At 31.9% G+C, this 16,634-nt stretch overlaps 1 protein-coding gene across 3 annotated transcripts in view; it reads left to right on the forward strand.

The window, feature by feature from the left end:
- Positions 1–16,634, forward strand: part of LOC114337486 (protein ENL) — a 136,682-nt gene that overhangs the window by 33,425 nt on the left and 86,623 nt on the right. The window contains exon 1 of one of the 3 annotated variants that reach the window (XM_050657986.1): positions 11,521–11,627. The exons of the other annotated variants lie outside the window; for them this stretch is intronic. Within the exon in view, the coding sequence (XP_050513943.1) occupies positions 11,528–11,627 (100 nt within the window). The 5' untranslated portion in view covers positions 11,521–11,527. Of the gene's footprint in view, positions 1–11,520; positions 11,628–16,634 lie in introns of those variants that run through there. 3 annotated transcript variants of the gene reach the window in all.

Consider the following 16,634-nt stretch of genomic DNA (forward strand, 5'->3'; position numbering starts at 1 on the left):
CCTAGAAAAGGTTTCAAGCATTTTTCGATATCAGCTTTTGGTCGTGAGATATAGCCCATTGTAAGTTTTAAAATTGACACACTGCATGTATTACAATTCGAAACTGCTGAAATACTAATATTTTGTCATAGCTCCATTATTATTAATCACTTCTTGTAATCTTCTGGGCACTGAGAAATAAATTTAGTTATAAATTTTCATCTTCGCCCAAGCTTTCCCTGGTTTCTTCAATGATGGTCAATTGGTAGTGATAAAAATAATACATATTGGTCTAAGAGCTAGCAACGTTTTCGAGAAATCATTTTGAGACGGCTGAGTCTTTCATATATTGTTCCCTATGCTTCTGATATCCCTATGCCATCTGGCTGCTGATACAGGTTGCGTTCATTACTGCGCAGCACACCTGTACAGGTAAACACATAATCAGGGTGATTGATTAGTTTGAAAAAGCTTAGTAGATCCGCTATAGTAATAGATAGCAATAAAAGTTAATAACAAAAATTGTAGCTAACTTTGCGCTTCACATTACAAAATTAGTTAGAATGTTACAGGGTGTTCGATAACACAGTGGCAGACCAAACTTTTGTTTTTTTAAATGGAACACCCCATATTTTATTTTATATTCGAAATATTCTTAACTTCCCCATCACAAAAATATAAAGGTTTGTTATGTTATACAGGGTATTTACAAAGTTATAACCAATGTTCTATGAAAATCGTAATAAGTTCAGCTACATGTATAAATAAAAATAAGCACAACAGCAATGGTTTATTGGTGCCATATTTTTTTGTTGATTGTCAAAATTTATAAAAATGGTTGATATACTGAATTCACTCTACTGAGATTCAATTTGACACATTCGGAATAGGAAACATAAAACACAAAAATTCCTACCTCACACTATTAACTGCTAAAATCAACTTAATCTTTCATTAAAAAAAGAAGAATTATTAAAAATAGTGGGAGTGTCTACTAATCTCATAAAATTTTGTGAAGTTTATTTCTACAAAATATTTTTATTTTGTACAATAAATAATTTTCTCATTTGTTATCAATACATTATAATGGTGTAAATAAATAATTATTGATTAGGGTAAGGTTTATGTTATTTTTATGTCTGTTTACTATTAATAATATTGGCTATGAGCAGGTGCGTCGGTTGTGTAGTAATTTCCAGTCACTTCTGACAACTGAATTTCCCAAAAAAGAAATTACTAACGTCACTGTCAAAGTGAATCTCGATAGAACGAATTCAGTATATTGCTAATTTTCTTTATATCGAATACAGGGTGAGTCAAAACGCAAGTACATTATTTTCACAGTAATTTTAAATAGAACACCCTAATTAATAACTTGCTCTGAAAAATGAAAATATCTCCAAAACTGACAAATTTAGGCATAGGGAATATTATACAAAAATTAAAGTACGGTAATGTTATTTTTCGATAGTAATATAAAATACAGGGTGTTCCATTTAAAATTTCTGAGAAAAGAATGTACTTGCGTTTTGACTCACCATGTATTCGATATAAGGAAAATTAGCAATATCAACAATTCTTAAAAATTTTCACAATCAACAAAAAAATATGGCACCAATAAACCATCGCTGTTGTGTTTTTTTTTATTTATACAGGGAGCTGAACTTGTTACGATTTTCATAAAAAATTGGTTATAACTTTGTAAAAGCCCTATATAACATAACAAACCTTTATATTTTTGTGATGGGGAAGTTAAGAGGATTTCGAATATAAAATAAAATATAGGGTGTTACATTTAAAAAAACATAACGTTTGGTCTGCCACTATGTTATCGAACACCCTGTAACAATTTAACTAATTTCGTAATGTGAAGTTGAAAGTTGGCCACAATTTTTATTATTAACTTTTATTGCTATCTATTACTATAGCGGATCTACTGAGCTTTATCATACTCATCAGTCACCCTGTATATTGAATTTAAATTATTTTAGGACGAAAAATTTTTTGTCATTACTTTTTAAACCACAGAAATGTCTGGCAATTACAGTTCATATTTCTAATAATGTTTAAAAAGTAATGACAAAAAAATGTATCGTCTTACAATAATTTTAAATTCGATATGTTTACCTGTACAAGTGTGCTGCGCACTAATGAACGCAACCTGTATCAGTAGCCAGATGGCCGGTACGGTGTTCGAGGAAGCATAGGGAACAATATATGAAAGAATCAGCCGTCTTAAAATGATTTTTTTTTCGACGTTGCTAGCTCTTGGTCCATATCTAAAACCTTTATACATTTTTAAACGTCATTTTTTGTATTTAGATTTAGTGCAATTCCGTTATCTGTTATGGCAACAACGAAGTGATTCACGAACTATCGTATCCAATCTGAACACAAGTTTACATTGGGAAAAAAAGTGTACCAGTTTTTTATGACGGGAAGTGTACCTACTGCTGAACCGCCATCGCCAGCGATCGCCCGCAGCGGGCACGCAGCTTGACAACTCGCAAATGTGCATCGAGACTTAGAGGTGGTTTCATATTTTAGGTGGTGTGTTGTCATTATTCTCATTTATTTTTTCCTACGGTCATACATTTGTACAATAACCTTCATAGATTTTAGTAAATGCACTTATAAATCTTCAAAACGAAAAGTGTTCAAATTGGAACTAAAGTACATTATAAATGGAACGAATTTATATCTTAGAAGTTATTACAAGTTAATCTGGCGTGATTTACAGTCTTATTAACAAATTAGATGCGAGGTTTCTGTTAATTTATGGGCGATAAACACACAAGGTGATCAAATATAATTGATAACATAAGCATTACCACAACGAAAAAGTTGAATCCATTGTGACAAAAATATCATATTATGTTAAGTTAACTGCACATAATGTGCACACAATGTGCCGTATCACAATTACCAATATTGCTTCATCATATTATGTCATATGCAAAAGTTGCCTAGCAATTCGTAGCCTAGTCTAGTCTCGAATACAATAAATACAACATAAAGCACACAAAATGGTAAAGGTCTGGAAAAAGTATTACACCTCTAAATTTCAATTAGAAGAAGACACAAACACAAGCCTGAACTCAAATGACACATCAAGCTCAAGGGAAGAAGAGACCAGGACATGGAGATTAGAGAAAAAGATGTCATCAAAAAGTAACAGAAAAAATTAAAAAGGGAAGAGCTGGAGGAGAGGATGGAAGGAGCAGGGCAGGAACTAGTACTAACATTCGTAGACTTTAAATCTGCATTTGACACAATATATATAGAAAAAATTGATAAATGTTTAAAACAACTAAAAACTCCGAATAAAATAATACAAATAGTAAATCAATGAAAATAGTAGAGCCAACATACAAATCACAGAAGCAAGATCAGAAGATTTTATCCAAGAACTAGAAAGGGAAGTGAAGCAAGGAGCTAGCCTCAGCCCTTTACTATTTATAATAATCATGGATTGATTAATAAAAAACACTCGGGATCTAGAACGAGAACCCTCCAAACAACAGCTGGATACAATCGACTTACCCCTACACAAATTGAAACACTACTGTACACAGACGATTAATATAGTCCTTATAGCTGACCCACAAGATGCACAAATAAACATATGAATAGAAGAGACAATGCCATACAAAGATCAAAAACTACAGGAGGTTTCAACATTTAAATACCTAGGAAGTATTGTTTAAAGATATAGGGGAGCAGGGGGCTAGTTGTAACAATTTACATAAAATCAAATATATCTTGACAGCTATTTTCCCAATTATCACTAATTAAAGACTAAACGCTAGTTTAACTCTTTCTGAATAAAATTGAACTGAAGAAAAGTTAAGAAGACTGTTATTTTTTAATCAACTAGCATTTTACCAAAAAAAGTGCATTGTTACAACCTACCCCGCGTTGGGGGCTAGTTGTAACATCTATTGGGGCAGGTTGTAACATTACGAAAATTCGAATTTTTTTGAATGTTTCGAAGAAAATACCAACGTTGGTCCTGTTGAAAGATGTTGCTCGACTTAATAAGGTGGCTTCTGGTGTTCTTAAATATAAATGTAGATTTCTACGCATAAAATTTTGAACCCAATGTGGACCAACTGTATAATTTTTATACCAAGAAGAAGGAAGTTGCTTAGCACTAAGTTTCACAGCATATTGGTAAGGCAGTTTTCGCATCTTCATGGAAATCAGTCCAAAATATACTTCGGTGCACTTCAGAATATACGAAGCCATTTTACTTTCTTCTTCGGCTGTAAAAACTATCCCTGGTTTAGTACAGTCCACTTGTAGACTCTTAATGTTTTTCTTTTTTTTTCTATATCGTTATAAAGATACATGACACAGTCCGTGCTGTTTTACTTGCTTGCTTTATGCTACATTGATTATCTAAAATTTCCGCTAAACCTAACTCGTAGACTTCACTTCCTGGCGTTGAGTTGCCCTTTCTGATTTTGTTTATGTTGTCTCGTTCTGGACTATTACTAAACTAAATAATACGTTTTTAAATTTTAGATCATAAATTTAGTAAGATTCAGCTCAATTTGTAACATGTTAGAACAAGCCCCAACGTTTTGTTACAGCATACTCCGTAGCACACTTTTGTATATTTATTAAAATAACTGTAAAAATATCTTGCTAATCGTAAAATCGTTAAGCAACATCAAAGTATAACTAAATTTAGAAGAGAAATGAACACCGAAAGATTCATTTCCGTTTAAAAAAATAGTAGAGATAACCAAAATTTTACGACAGTCAAATTTTAAATTACCTCATCTAAATAAAGCACGTGCACAAAACTACTATTTGCAACTATCGGAGGATAGCTGGCTGGACGGTGTCATTTGCAGGGCGATAAGAGAATAAGATTGAGTCAGCCAAATTAGTTAAAAACGGTCAAATAACCTATGAAAAAACCGTGTTACTACTTACCCCTGTTACAACAAGCCCCTTGTTCCCCTACTTCCTACGATGAAATCAGAGGTAGAACACGCTATAAAAAATGCTAAAATTGGAAAAGCCAGGTCTGCTCCAGCTCCAGCTCCAAAAAGGTCCAGATGATACACCAACTGAGCTGCTGAAGCTAATAGATGAAGATAATTTAAAAGTAATAGTAAAACTTTTTAATGCAATATACAGGGTGTCCAGAAACTCTACCGACAAACGAAGACAGAAGATTCCTCAGGTAATTTTAAGACAATTTAACCAAATTCACCTTGTCCGAAATTGCTTCCTAAGGGAGCTAGAGCTGTTTGAAAATGGCGCCTTGTAATTAGTTTTTCTTAAATACCTCCAGAACGCTTCTAGTTAGAAAAACAAAAATTGGTATGCATATTTATCTTCCAGAGATACATCGATTACATCCATTGCGAATTTATAGTACCGGTCATAGGCGTCCGTTTTGGGTAGGGTATCGGTTATTTTATCGTATAACTTTTTGTCTTTAAATTTTAAGCATTTTTCACTTTGGATTATTAAATTGTAAGGTATGCTAGTACTACAAGGTACTCTTGATTTAAGTCGATAGGACACACCGTTTTCTAGAAAAATCGATTTGAAAATTTTTCGTCTCTTGAATTTGAAAAAAAAAATTGAAAAATGTTTAAAAAAAACGGTATATTTTACGAACTTAAACGAAGAGTAACCTTTACTCCTAGAATACGTCATAATTTAATAATCTAGTGTCAAAAATCTTAAAAATAAAGACAAAAAAGTTATGCGATAAAATAACCCTTGACCTACCCAAAACCGACGCATATGACTGATACTTGAAATTCGCAATTAATGAAATCGATTCATCTCTGGAATATAATTAAACGTACAAGTTTTCGTTTTTCTAAATAGTTTTTTTTTTAATTTTTTTTTTGAAATTTAAGGAACAAAAAATTTTCAAATCAATTTTTCTAGAAAACGGTGTATCCTATCGACTTAAAACAAGAGTACCTTTTAATACAAGAATACCTCACAATTTCATAATCCAGAGTCAAAAATGCTTAAAAGTTACAGACAAAAAAGTTATGCGATAAAGTAACCGTTGCCCTACCCAAAGCGGACGCCTATGACCTGTACTAGAAATTTACAATGGATGGAATCGATTTATCTCTAGAAGATAAATATGCATACCAATTTTTGTTTTTCTAAATAGAAGCGTTCCGGAGGTATTTAAGAAAAACTAATTACCAGACGCCATCTTCAAATAGCTCTAGCTCCCTTAGGAAGCGTTTTCGGACTAAGTGAATTGGGTTAAATTGTCTTAAAATTATCTGAGGAATCTCCTGTATTCGTTTGTCGGTAGAGTTTCTGGACACCCTGTATAACACCGGAGTAATTCCCACAGACTGGCTCAAGTTCATCTTTGTCACAATATTTATAAAACACAATGCTCAGAATCTTCTTCTTCTTATGGCGCTACAACCCTTTGTCTTGGCCTGCTTAACAATGTTCTTTCATTCTGCCCTGTCGGATACTTTCCTTCGCCACTGCCTGATGTTCATGGTTTTAAGATCCCTCTCTGCGTCGTCTATCCATCTTTTACGGAGCCTTCCTCTTGTTCTGTTTCCTTGGGGCTTCCATCTCTGGATTACTTTTACAGCTCGATTATCTGGCATTTTTTCTAAGTAACCAAGCCATTTTAGTCTTTGAGACTTTACAAATCTAACAATATCTTCGCTCTGCATTAGTTCATTCAGCTCGTGGTTCATTTTAATTCTCCACGAACCATCGCTGCAACGTGTTGGTCCAAATATCTTTCTTAGAACATGCTCAGAATATCGATTAATAATTAGCCTAGTTAGCCACACTCTTAAGATTTTCCAAAGAACACTTCACAACAGAATTAGACGCAAATGCGAAGAAGATTTCGAAGATACCCAATTTGGTTTTAGAAATGCTATGGCAACCGGGGGGGGGGGTGGGGGGGGGTGCGCTAATTCTATTAAAAATGACATGATCAAAGAAAATATGTATTTGGTACAGCATGTAAAATGAATGCAGATGGTAATAATATGGAAATAGATGCCAGATATATTCATGTCATTAAAAATTTGTACTGGAATCAAACTGCTGTCGTAAAAATTGGAGATAACTACACCGACGAAATCTCCATACAATGAGGAGTCAGACAAGGTTAAATTTTTTTGCCAACATTATTCAATGTTTACTCGGATCTGTTATTTAAAAAGGCACTTGAAAGACAGACATCATATGGAATAAAAATCAAAGAGGGACTACTTAATGCAATTAGATACGCAGAAGATACAGTCATTCTATCAGATAATATTGAAGGTCTCCAAATTCTGCTTGATTCGCAGTAGGAGAAGAAATGACCATTAAAATAAACTCAATCAACACCAAAGTTTTAGTTTTTTTAGACATAACCCATATCCAGATGTAGATCTTCAATTAAATGGAGTCCAAGTTGAAAAAGTTCACAAGGTGACATATTTGGGAACGGTCATAACTGACCAACTAGATCCAGTCTTAGAAATAAAACGCAGAATAGCAATGACTAAAACTCCTTTTACAAAAATAAAGTCATTGCAATAATCATCTCAGTTTGGAACTAAGACAAAAAATGGTTAAGTGCTATGTTTGGTCTGATAGAGAAGTGTGGGCACTTTATTATATAAGAAATATATAATAAGAAAATACATATATACATAACCGGTCAACTTCGGAGCACTGTAAAACCCAGAAAAATTAATGAAATTAAATTAATTCGTAGTGAAAATGATTCGTTGAAAAACCCTCTATAATATTGTTCTGATGTAATTTGATTGTGAAATGACTAGAACAAAAGTTAAAGACCCAAAGGAAAATTTATTAAAACATATTTATTTTCCATTTTACGATAAAAAGTAGTAAGAATAAAGTTGTAGATAATTTAATTTGCTACAAATAATGTCACATAAAATTTTCTGTAGGGTTGCTAGTTTACGAGATACAGCGCAAAAACCCTTTGCACCCCCTTTTTCCAAGATGGCGATTGGGGGTCAAGGGTGGCGACCCCACAAACTTGAACTTAAGCTTGCACTTAAGCTTGAACTTAAACTAACCCCCTGCACATAAAAAATAAAATTGCATCGTCTGAAAAATACACGCTCAGACCTAATAAATGTAATATTTCATTGGACAATATTTCTAATTCGCGAGACTGTCAAAATTAAAAACCACTTGCGGCCAGTCCGGACCTGCACTTACCTTAACGTTTGACTAGTTTTTAGTCTCCCATTCAGTACAATTAGCCCAGTAAATGACCGTTTTGGAGTGTTATTTCCACGGTCAACTCCGAATTGCATGAAAATTTTGATTTAAGTTCTACTTACCCTCCACTTCAAAGTTAAAATTGTGCTGTTGGTTGCTGTTACTTGGGGGGTGAAAGTTACCCCTTATCGAAGGTGAAAAAACAAGTTTTTCAAATAAATCCAGAAATGGATAAATTGACTGAGTCTAAGCAACTTTTGTTCTATACAGCGTGTCTACTTAAGTTGGAAACATATAGGAAACTTTTTTATTATTAATTTTACGAAAAAAAGTTATTCTTTATAAAAAGTTCTGCATGCCCCAAAACCTAAGATTCAATCATCAAATATCAAATTTTCTCAATATTATACGAGGTATGTCAAAAAATATGAATTTCAGTCAAGGGTAAAGTATCTTTATTTCTCTCATCGAAAATTCTTACGATAAAAATTTGTTTGGAATTAAAAACTAAGATCAAATATGCAATTACATGCTTCTAATTGAAAAAAAAAATGTTTCTCAAATTTATGGATACCCAACATTATTTTTAATTATTACAAATATGATAACTCATTTATTATTCATTTTACGAAAAAAAGTTATTCTTCATAAAAAGCTTTGCAGGGTCTAAAATCTAAGACACAACCATGATATATCATCTTTTATTAATTTTATACGAGGTGTGTCAAAAAATATGAAATTCGCTAAAGATATAAAGTACCTTTATATTTCACAATATTTCAATTAGAAGGATGTAATTGCATATTGAGACATAGTTTTTAATTCTAAATAACTTTTTTAATAACCGTTTTCAATATTGTGAAAAATAAAGGTACTTTACTCTTGAGTGAAATTCAAATTTTTTGACATACCTCGTATAAAATTAATAAAATGTGATATCTGATGGTTGCATCTTCGGTCTTAGGACATACAGAGCTTTTTATAAAGAATACCTTTTTTTCGTAAAAGTAATAATAAAAGAGTTATCGTATGTGTAATAAATAAAAACGAAGTTAGCATCAATAAATTTGAAAAAAAAACTGGAAAATATTTTTTTCCAATTAGAAGCATGTAATTTCATATTTGATCTTAGTTTTGTATTTCCAAACAAATTTTCATAATAAGAATTTTCGATATTGAGAGAAATAAAGGTACTTTACTCTTAAACGAAGTTCATATTTTTTGACACACCTCGTATAATATTGACAAAATTTCATGACTGATGATTGAATCTTCGGTTTTAGAGCATGCAGAACTTTTTATAAAGAATAACTTTTTTTCGTAAAATGAATAACAAAAAAGTTTCCCATATGTTTCCAACTTAAGTCGACACGCTGTAGAGTTTTTTAACTGAGTCAATGGTTTTCGAGATATTTGCGAGTGAAAATGTTTATATTTTTCAACAAAAAAAAGACACGTTTTTAGGCGGTTTTTCGCAAATACCTTAAAAAGTAAGTATTTTATCTAAAAATATATTCTTAGCAAGAAATAGCATAAAAAAACGAAAAAAATGGTGTATATGTGAAGTCTATAATAGACCCAGTAACAGCAAAGTTGTAGCTCATCAAAAGTAAGTTTTTAGTCGTTAAATTCCAAATCGAATATTTCAACGTAAAATAACCAAAAAATGAAGCACTTTTCGGGGAAATCCATTAAAACTTTTAAAAATTGTTTAAAAAAGTTTTACTTTTAAATAAAATAAATTTTATTAAAAAAAATCGTGAAAATCTCCCCCAATTTAGCACCCTAAATGAAATTAATCGTTACCGCTTTACCATTTACTTTGTAGATATATGTATTGTTTATATTATGATCTGTAAGTTTGAACGGTTCGAAGAGCTTATTAAAAAAAAATGGTTTTATATTAAAAAAAAATTCTAAAATTTTTGATAAATGTCGTTTTTTTTTTCAAAATAACTTAAAGTAATAAAATAAAAGTAAAAAAATGTAGTTTTTGCTTTTTTAAATATTTTAGTTTTATTTTGTTTTTCTGTAAGGTATGGCTGTTCAAAGTTTGCATAAAATCATGAATGGTAACTTGTTCTAGCCTTTTCAACTACAACCCTTTCAAAAATAACCACTTTGAACCTGTGAAACTAGCAGATCACATAAAAATACTTTCTTGAGCTGGGTTGATTTCATGTAATCAAATAGTATCCTATCTTTTAGTAAAGTCGTCCCAAGAACGCAACTCATCAATATTGGCAATATCATTTTAAAGTCTTCTACTTTAAAATGTATAATACATGTCTGAATTGCCGATATAAATGAGCCAGATTAAATAAATTATTAGAAGAATTTTTTACTAAGCAACAAAATTTTTTTTTAATTTAGTATTATTTTGTATTTTGACAACGACACCCGACTTGGGCGTCGAAACGTTAATAAAATCATTTTTTTTGGTAAAATTGTGGCTTATTTCCTATTGAAAATAGTTGATTAAAAATACATGTAAAGTAAATTGTTATTTATTAAATTAATTTAATTTGGTTTGCTAAATAGCGGGAGATTTTCACGATATTTTTTACCCAAAAAAGTGGTCAACTTCATTGTGAGCTGAGCGGAACTCGTTTAGTTTTGGTGCTAGAAACTTTTATAAAATATATAAAAATAAATATTTTAAACGCTTTAAAATAGTTTTAACGGCTTTTTTTCTGAGAAGTGCTTCATTTTTTGATTAATTTGTAATTTGATCAGTAAGAACGTATTTTTCACGAGCTACAACTTTGCTTTTACTGGTTCTTTAGACTTCACGAATATAACATTTTTTTGTTTTTTTATATGTTACATTCTTGCTAATCATATGTTTTTCGATAAATACTTAATTTTTGAGTTATTATTTGCCAAAAACCGCCTGGAAACGTATTTTTTTGTTGAAAAATTAATATATTCACTTGCCAATAACTCGAAAAGTATTGAGTTAATTAAAAACTCTATAGAACAACAGTTGCTTAGAATTAGTAAGTTTAAGCATTTCCGGACTTACTTTAAACGTATGTTTTTTCATCCCCGAGAAGTGGCGAGTTGGGTTTCACCTCCCAAGTAAAAGCAACCAACGACACAAATTAAACTTTGAAGTGGAGGGTAAGTAGAATCAAAATCCAAATTTTCATGCAATTCGGAGTTGACCCTGAATATTACACGGTATCGCCGTATTTCACGTTCATTTACTGGACTAAATAAATAATATGCTAATTTATCCAAACACAATATTCTTTTTTATTATTTGACAATTCGTTTCCTAGGTATACCTACTTTTACTGATACGATACATTCCAGCGATTTTATTTTATTGATGTTTACGTTTGTTTGTGAAATAAATGTTGTTTTTAAGAGTCTTTGTACCGTTAACGTTTTTTTGTTTGTTATATATGTACATATTTTTAATGAACAAGGTATGATTATTTTGGTTGCTTCCAACTTTTTACATAATTATTTTAATACTTGAATTTATTACACACTGTGGGAAGGTTTTCCCGTAAATTATGTTAAAAGTTTAGATTAAGTTTTGCTCATTACTTAACTAAACACGGTTTATTATTTTAATGTCCATAGTCATATATCAATCCTTTCTTCTTTCTTCCTACATTATCCCCGACTATTGCTTAAGGCAGCACTTACATTTATTCATCCGACTATTACATTTGTAAACACCAATGTCTTATTATTTCCACATTAGAAAGTCCATAGAAATAGTTAATTTTTTTTGTGAAAAAGTTTCTTAAAATTGTATTAGCGCGAAAATATCTTCGGATTCTGCCGGGTTGATCTTAGGCTATAGTAATACTGCTTAGTACGATATTAACCGCAAGGATTGTATATGTTACAGTTCAAGTTGATTCTCAGTTAGAGTTGACTCCAACTAGTTGGACTCAACTCCAACTGAAACGAGCAGTAAAAGTTGATTTTAAAAATTTAAATCAACTTTTACTAGTTGGAGTTGACTCTTCCTGGATCGATTCAGTAAATGTTGATTATACGAGAATCTCAAGTGCATTTTTGATGAGGGTGCGTTTCTTTGTTTTGACCGTTTCAACTACTTATTAGTATAGTCTGTAACGTCGCCCCCGTTAGGTAAATTATTCTGATTCGATTTTTTGCACAAATAGCTCAGTAAATGAACGGGAAATACGGCGATACCGTGTAATTTTCGGGGGCAACTCCGAATTGCATGAAAATTTGGATTTAGGTTCTACTTACCCTCCCCTTTAAAGTTGAAACTGTGCCGTTGGATGCTTTTCCGTGGGGGTGACAGTCACCCCTTCTTGGGGGTAAAAAACATACGTTCAAGAAAAGACCGGAAATGGATAAATTGACTGATTCTAAGTAACTTTTGTTCTATAGAGTTTTTTATGTAAGTCAACATTTTTCGAGTTATTTGCGATTGAAAATGTTTATTTTTCGACAAAAAATCTACGTTTTCAGACGGTTTTTCGCAAATCACTCAAAAAGTAAATATTTGATCGAAAAAAATATCCTTAGTAAAAGTGTAGCTCATAAAACACCGAAAAAAATGGTTTATCAGTAAAGTCTATCAATCGAGTAAAAACAAAGTTGTAGCTCATGAAAAATACGTTCTTATTCGTCTAAGGTAAAATCACCGAAAATTTAAGCACTTTTCGGGAAAAACCCATTTAAACTTTTTTTAAGTGTTTATAAAAATCTTTATTTTATTTGTTTACAAAAGTTTCTAGCATTAAGAATAAGCGAGTTACGCTCAAAATAAAGTTGGCCCTCTTTTTTTGGTAAAAAAATGAAAATCTCCCTGTATTTAGCTCCCCAAATGAAATTAATCGCTACCGCTTTACAAAAAGTTTACTTAATTATCTATTTTTTATATGGTCTGTCAGTCTCACCGGTTTAGAGTGCTTATTTTTGAAAGGGTTATAGTTGAAAAAACTAGAACGGGTCACTAATCACGAGCGTATGCAAATTTTGAACAGCCATATCTTAACCAATTTTTGCCTTGCGGAGAAACAAAATGAAACTAGCATATTAATAATAGCAAAACCTACATTTTTTACTCTTTAAGATTTTTCTTATCACTAATACTTGTTAAGTAATTTTGAAAAAAAGAAATTTTTCAAAAATTTTTAGAAATTTTTTTTATTTTAAAACCAAATTTTTTCAAAAATAAGCACTTCAAACCAATCAAACTTACAGATCATATAAACAATACACATACAGTTAAAATAAATGGTAAAGCAGTAACGATTAATTCTATTTAGGGTGCTAAATAGAGGAAGGTTTTCACAATGTTTTTTACCAAAAGAAGAAGCCAACTTTTTTTTTCAGTGTAACTCGTTTATTTTTGGTGCTAGAAACTTTAGCAAAAAACAAGTTTAAGAGTTTTTTACATACTTTAAGAATGTTACTAAGCTTTTCCCGAAAAGTGCTTAAATTTTCGGTGATTTTGCGTTGAATTGTTCGATTTGGAATTAGACGAATAATAACGTATTTTTCATGAGTTACAACTTTGCTTTCACTCAATTTATATACTTTACTGATACACCGTTTTTTTTTTGTTTTTTTGTAAGCTACACTTTTGCTAATAATATTTTTTTCGATAAAATATTTACTTTTTGAGTTATTTGCGAAAAACGGTCTGAAAACGTAGTTTTTTGTCGAAAAATCAACATCTTCAATCCTGAATAACTCGAAAAGTATTGACTTACGTAAAAAAAACTTTATAGAACGAAAGTTGCCCATAATCTGTCAATTTATCCATTTCCGGGCTTATTTTAAACACAGGTTTTTCACCCCCCGAGAAGGGGTGACTGTCACCCCCCCCCCAAGTAAAAGCAACCAGAGGCACAAATTCAACTTTGAAGTGGAGGGTAAGTAGAACCTAAATCCAAATTTTCATGCAATTCGAAGTTGCCCCTGAAAATTACACTCCAAAACGGTCATTTATTGGGCTAAAACTTACTCAAAGAAATACATCCGTATAACAATCTTTATAACAAATACACAGGGTGTCACGCGGTACCGCGGTCGAAAAATTGTTTAACCAATTTTTGTTAACCAAATTCACAAAAATAATTTTTATCTACTCTATCTCATATTATGTAAAGTGTAAAGGTTTTATTGTGTGAAAATTGTAAATATAGATAGCAGTACATGAAGGGTTTAAAGTGTGTCTGAAGTAACAATGTACACGCCCTTGCAACGGCAACTGAAATGCTCACAAAACAGCGACCACGGAAGCAAAGATGGATGACAGAGGAAATATTGGATTTAGTGGATGAAAGAAGAAAATGCAAACAGCACAAAGCAATGTACAAAGCATTAAATAGAACCATTAAACAAAAAATAAAAATTTCAAAAGAAAAATGCATAAGAGAACAATGTGAAGAAATCGAAAACTTAAATAAAAAACATGATGACTTCCATCTGTATAAGAAACTCTAACTATAGGTTACCTTTAAGTTTTTGTGATAACTGCCACACTTCTGAGCCATAGACGATTACTGGTTTTAATATGGTATTATATATTCTTTATAAGAAACTCTAACTATAGGTTACTTTTAAGTTTTTGTGATAACGGCCACACTTCTGAGTCATAGACGATTACTGGTTTTAATATGGTATTATATATTCTTTTTTTCGTTTCAGGTCTTATATTTTTTTTTGTTATAAGAATATCAAGGAACAAAAATTTACCTCTTCCAATAAATATGTGAAACACCAACAGCTTGAATACGTAAGCCAGTACAAATATCTTGGTTGCTGGTTCAACAATCAACTTGATTATAAACAAGAAGTCAAGAGCGAGAATAGAGGTAGCCCGACAGGGGTTTATCAAAATGAAAGGCTTATTTTGTAACAGTAGCATTAATATCGGCCTTAGATGTCGTTTTCTGTTGCTATGTGTGGTCAATACTTTTGTATGAAACGGAGGCCTGGACACAACACAACACTGATGAACAAGTTGGACGCCTTTGATCTCTGGTTTTATAGAAGACACTTGAAAATACCTTGGACAACCCACACCACCAACGAATATGTTCTGTGGAGAATAGGTACAGATAGGGAACTGCTAAAAATCATTAAAGTCAGAAAAGTTAGCTACCTGGGACGCATAATGAGAAACGAAAAGTACCGCCCCGCGCAACTGATCATCCAGGGTATAATTGAAGGAAAACGGGGTCCCGGTAGGCACCAGATTTCATGGCTTAGAAATATCAGAGACTGGACCGGCCTTGATTCAACATCTTTGTTTAGAGCCGCATTGGACAGAGACAGATTTGCCAGTGTAGTCGCTAACCTCCACTAAAGGAGAAAGCACCACAAGAAGAAGAACTTTCGCCTTGTCATGGTGATGACATGTGAGCAATAAATTACAAAAAAAGTTTTGACAGTTTTGTGGTTTGACAGAAGTTTGAATTTTTAAATGTCAAAATGGTGCAATGGTGCATCTCACTCGCACTCAAATTGATAGCTGCGTCAATACGCTCCTAGCGCTCATTGTCAATAATTAAAAATAACCGCTTAGTAATAAAATAATAACAAAAATTTCTTCAGTATCTTGTAGGGGGGTCGTTAAAATTTTATTTGGTGACTTTCGGACTTTAATAATAATAATTTAAGCCTTGAAAGGTATTAAGCCTTGAAAATGGCTATTTTCGCATTTTTCAAATTTTAAATAGCGTATAACTCGACAACAATCAATTTTAGAGAAAAATCACAAAATACCTTTTTTTGCTCTGAATAACCCAAATGATCTAAAAAAAAATTATTCGAAGTGAAAAAATTATTTTTGTGAATTTGTCTAAAAAAATTGTTTAAACAATAATTTATCGATCAAGGTACTGCCTAGCACCCAGTAGATTTGTTATAAGGACCTCTTTTTGAGTAAGTTTGTGCGAAAAATTCGAATCGGAGTAATTTACCTAACGGGGGCGACGATACAACCTAGAGTAATTTGAACATATTCAGGAACATTTAATTTCTAGAATCGGCTGTTTGTGTGAATCAGAATCAACTTTTACTAAACGGCATTGGGAAGAGTATACTTTTCCTAGTTGGAGTCTACTTTTACTAGTAAATGTTGAATATAAATCTTCATTTTATATTTATAATCAATTTTTACTGAAACCAGCCGTTAGAGTTGACTCGAACTAGTAAAAGTCAACTCCAACTGGATAATCAACTTGAACTGTAACATATATAATGAATTTTCCATATATGTGTTCTCCATGTCAAAGTTTTGTCCAGGTGCATACCAAGGTATTTAACGCTTTCGGCTTGTGGAATTTCTTTGTTATTTATTTCTATATTGGGCGATATTTTACGACATTTTGTAAATATGATATGTTGTGATTTTGATTCATTGATCTTTATTCGCCATTTCTTTGTCCACTTTTCAATGTTCCTAATATGCCTTTGAAGAAATTCGGTAG

Source organism: Diabrotica virgifera, chromosome 8, assembly GCF_917563875.1.
Source record: "Diabrotica virgifera virgifera chromosome 8, PGI_DIABVI_V3a".
NCBI lineage: Eukaryota > Metazoa > Arthropoda > Insecta > Coleoptera > Chrysomelidae > Diabrotica > Diabrotica virgifera.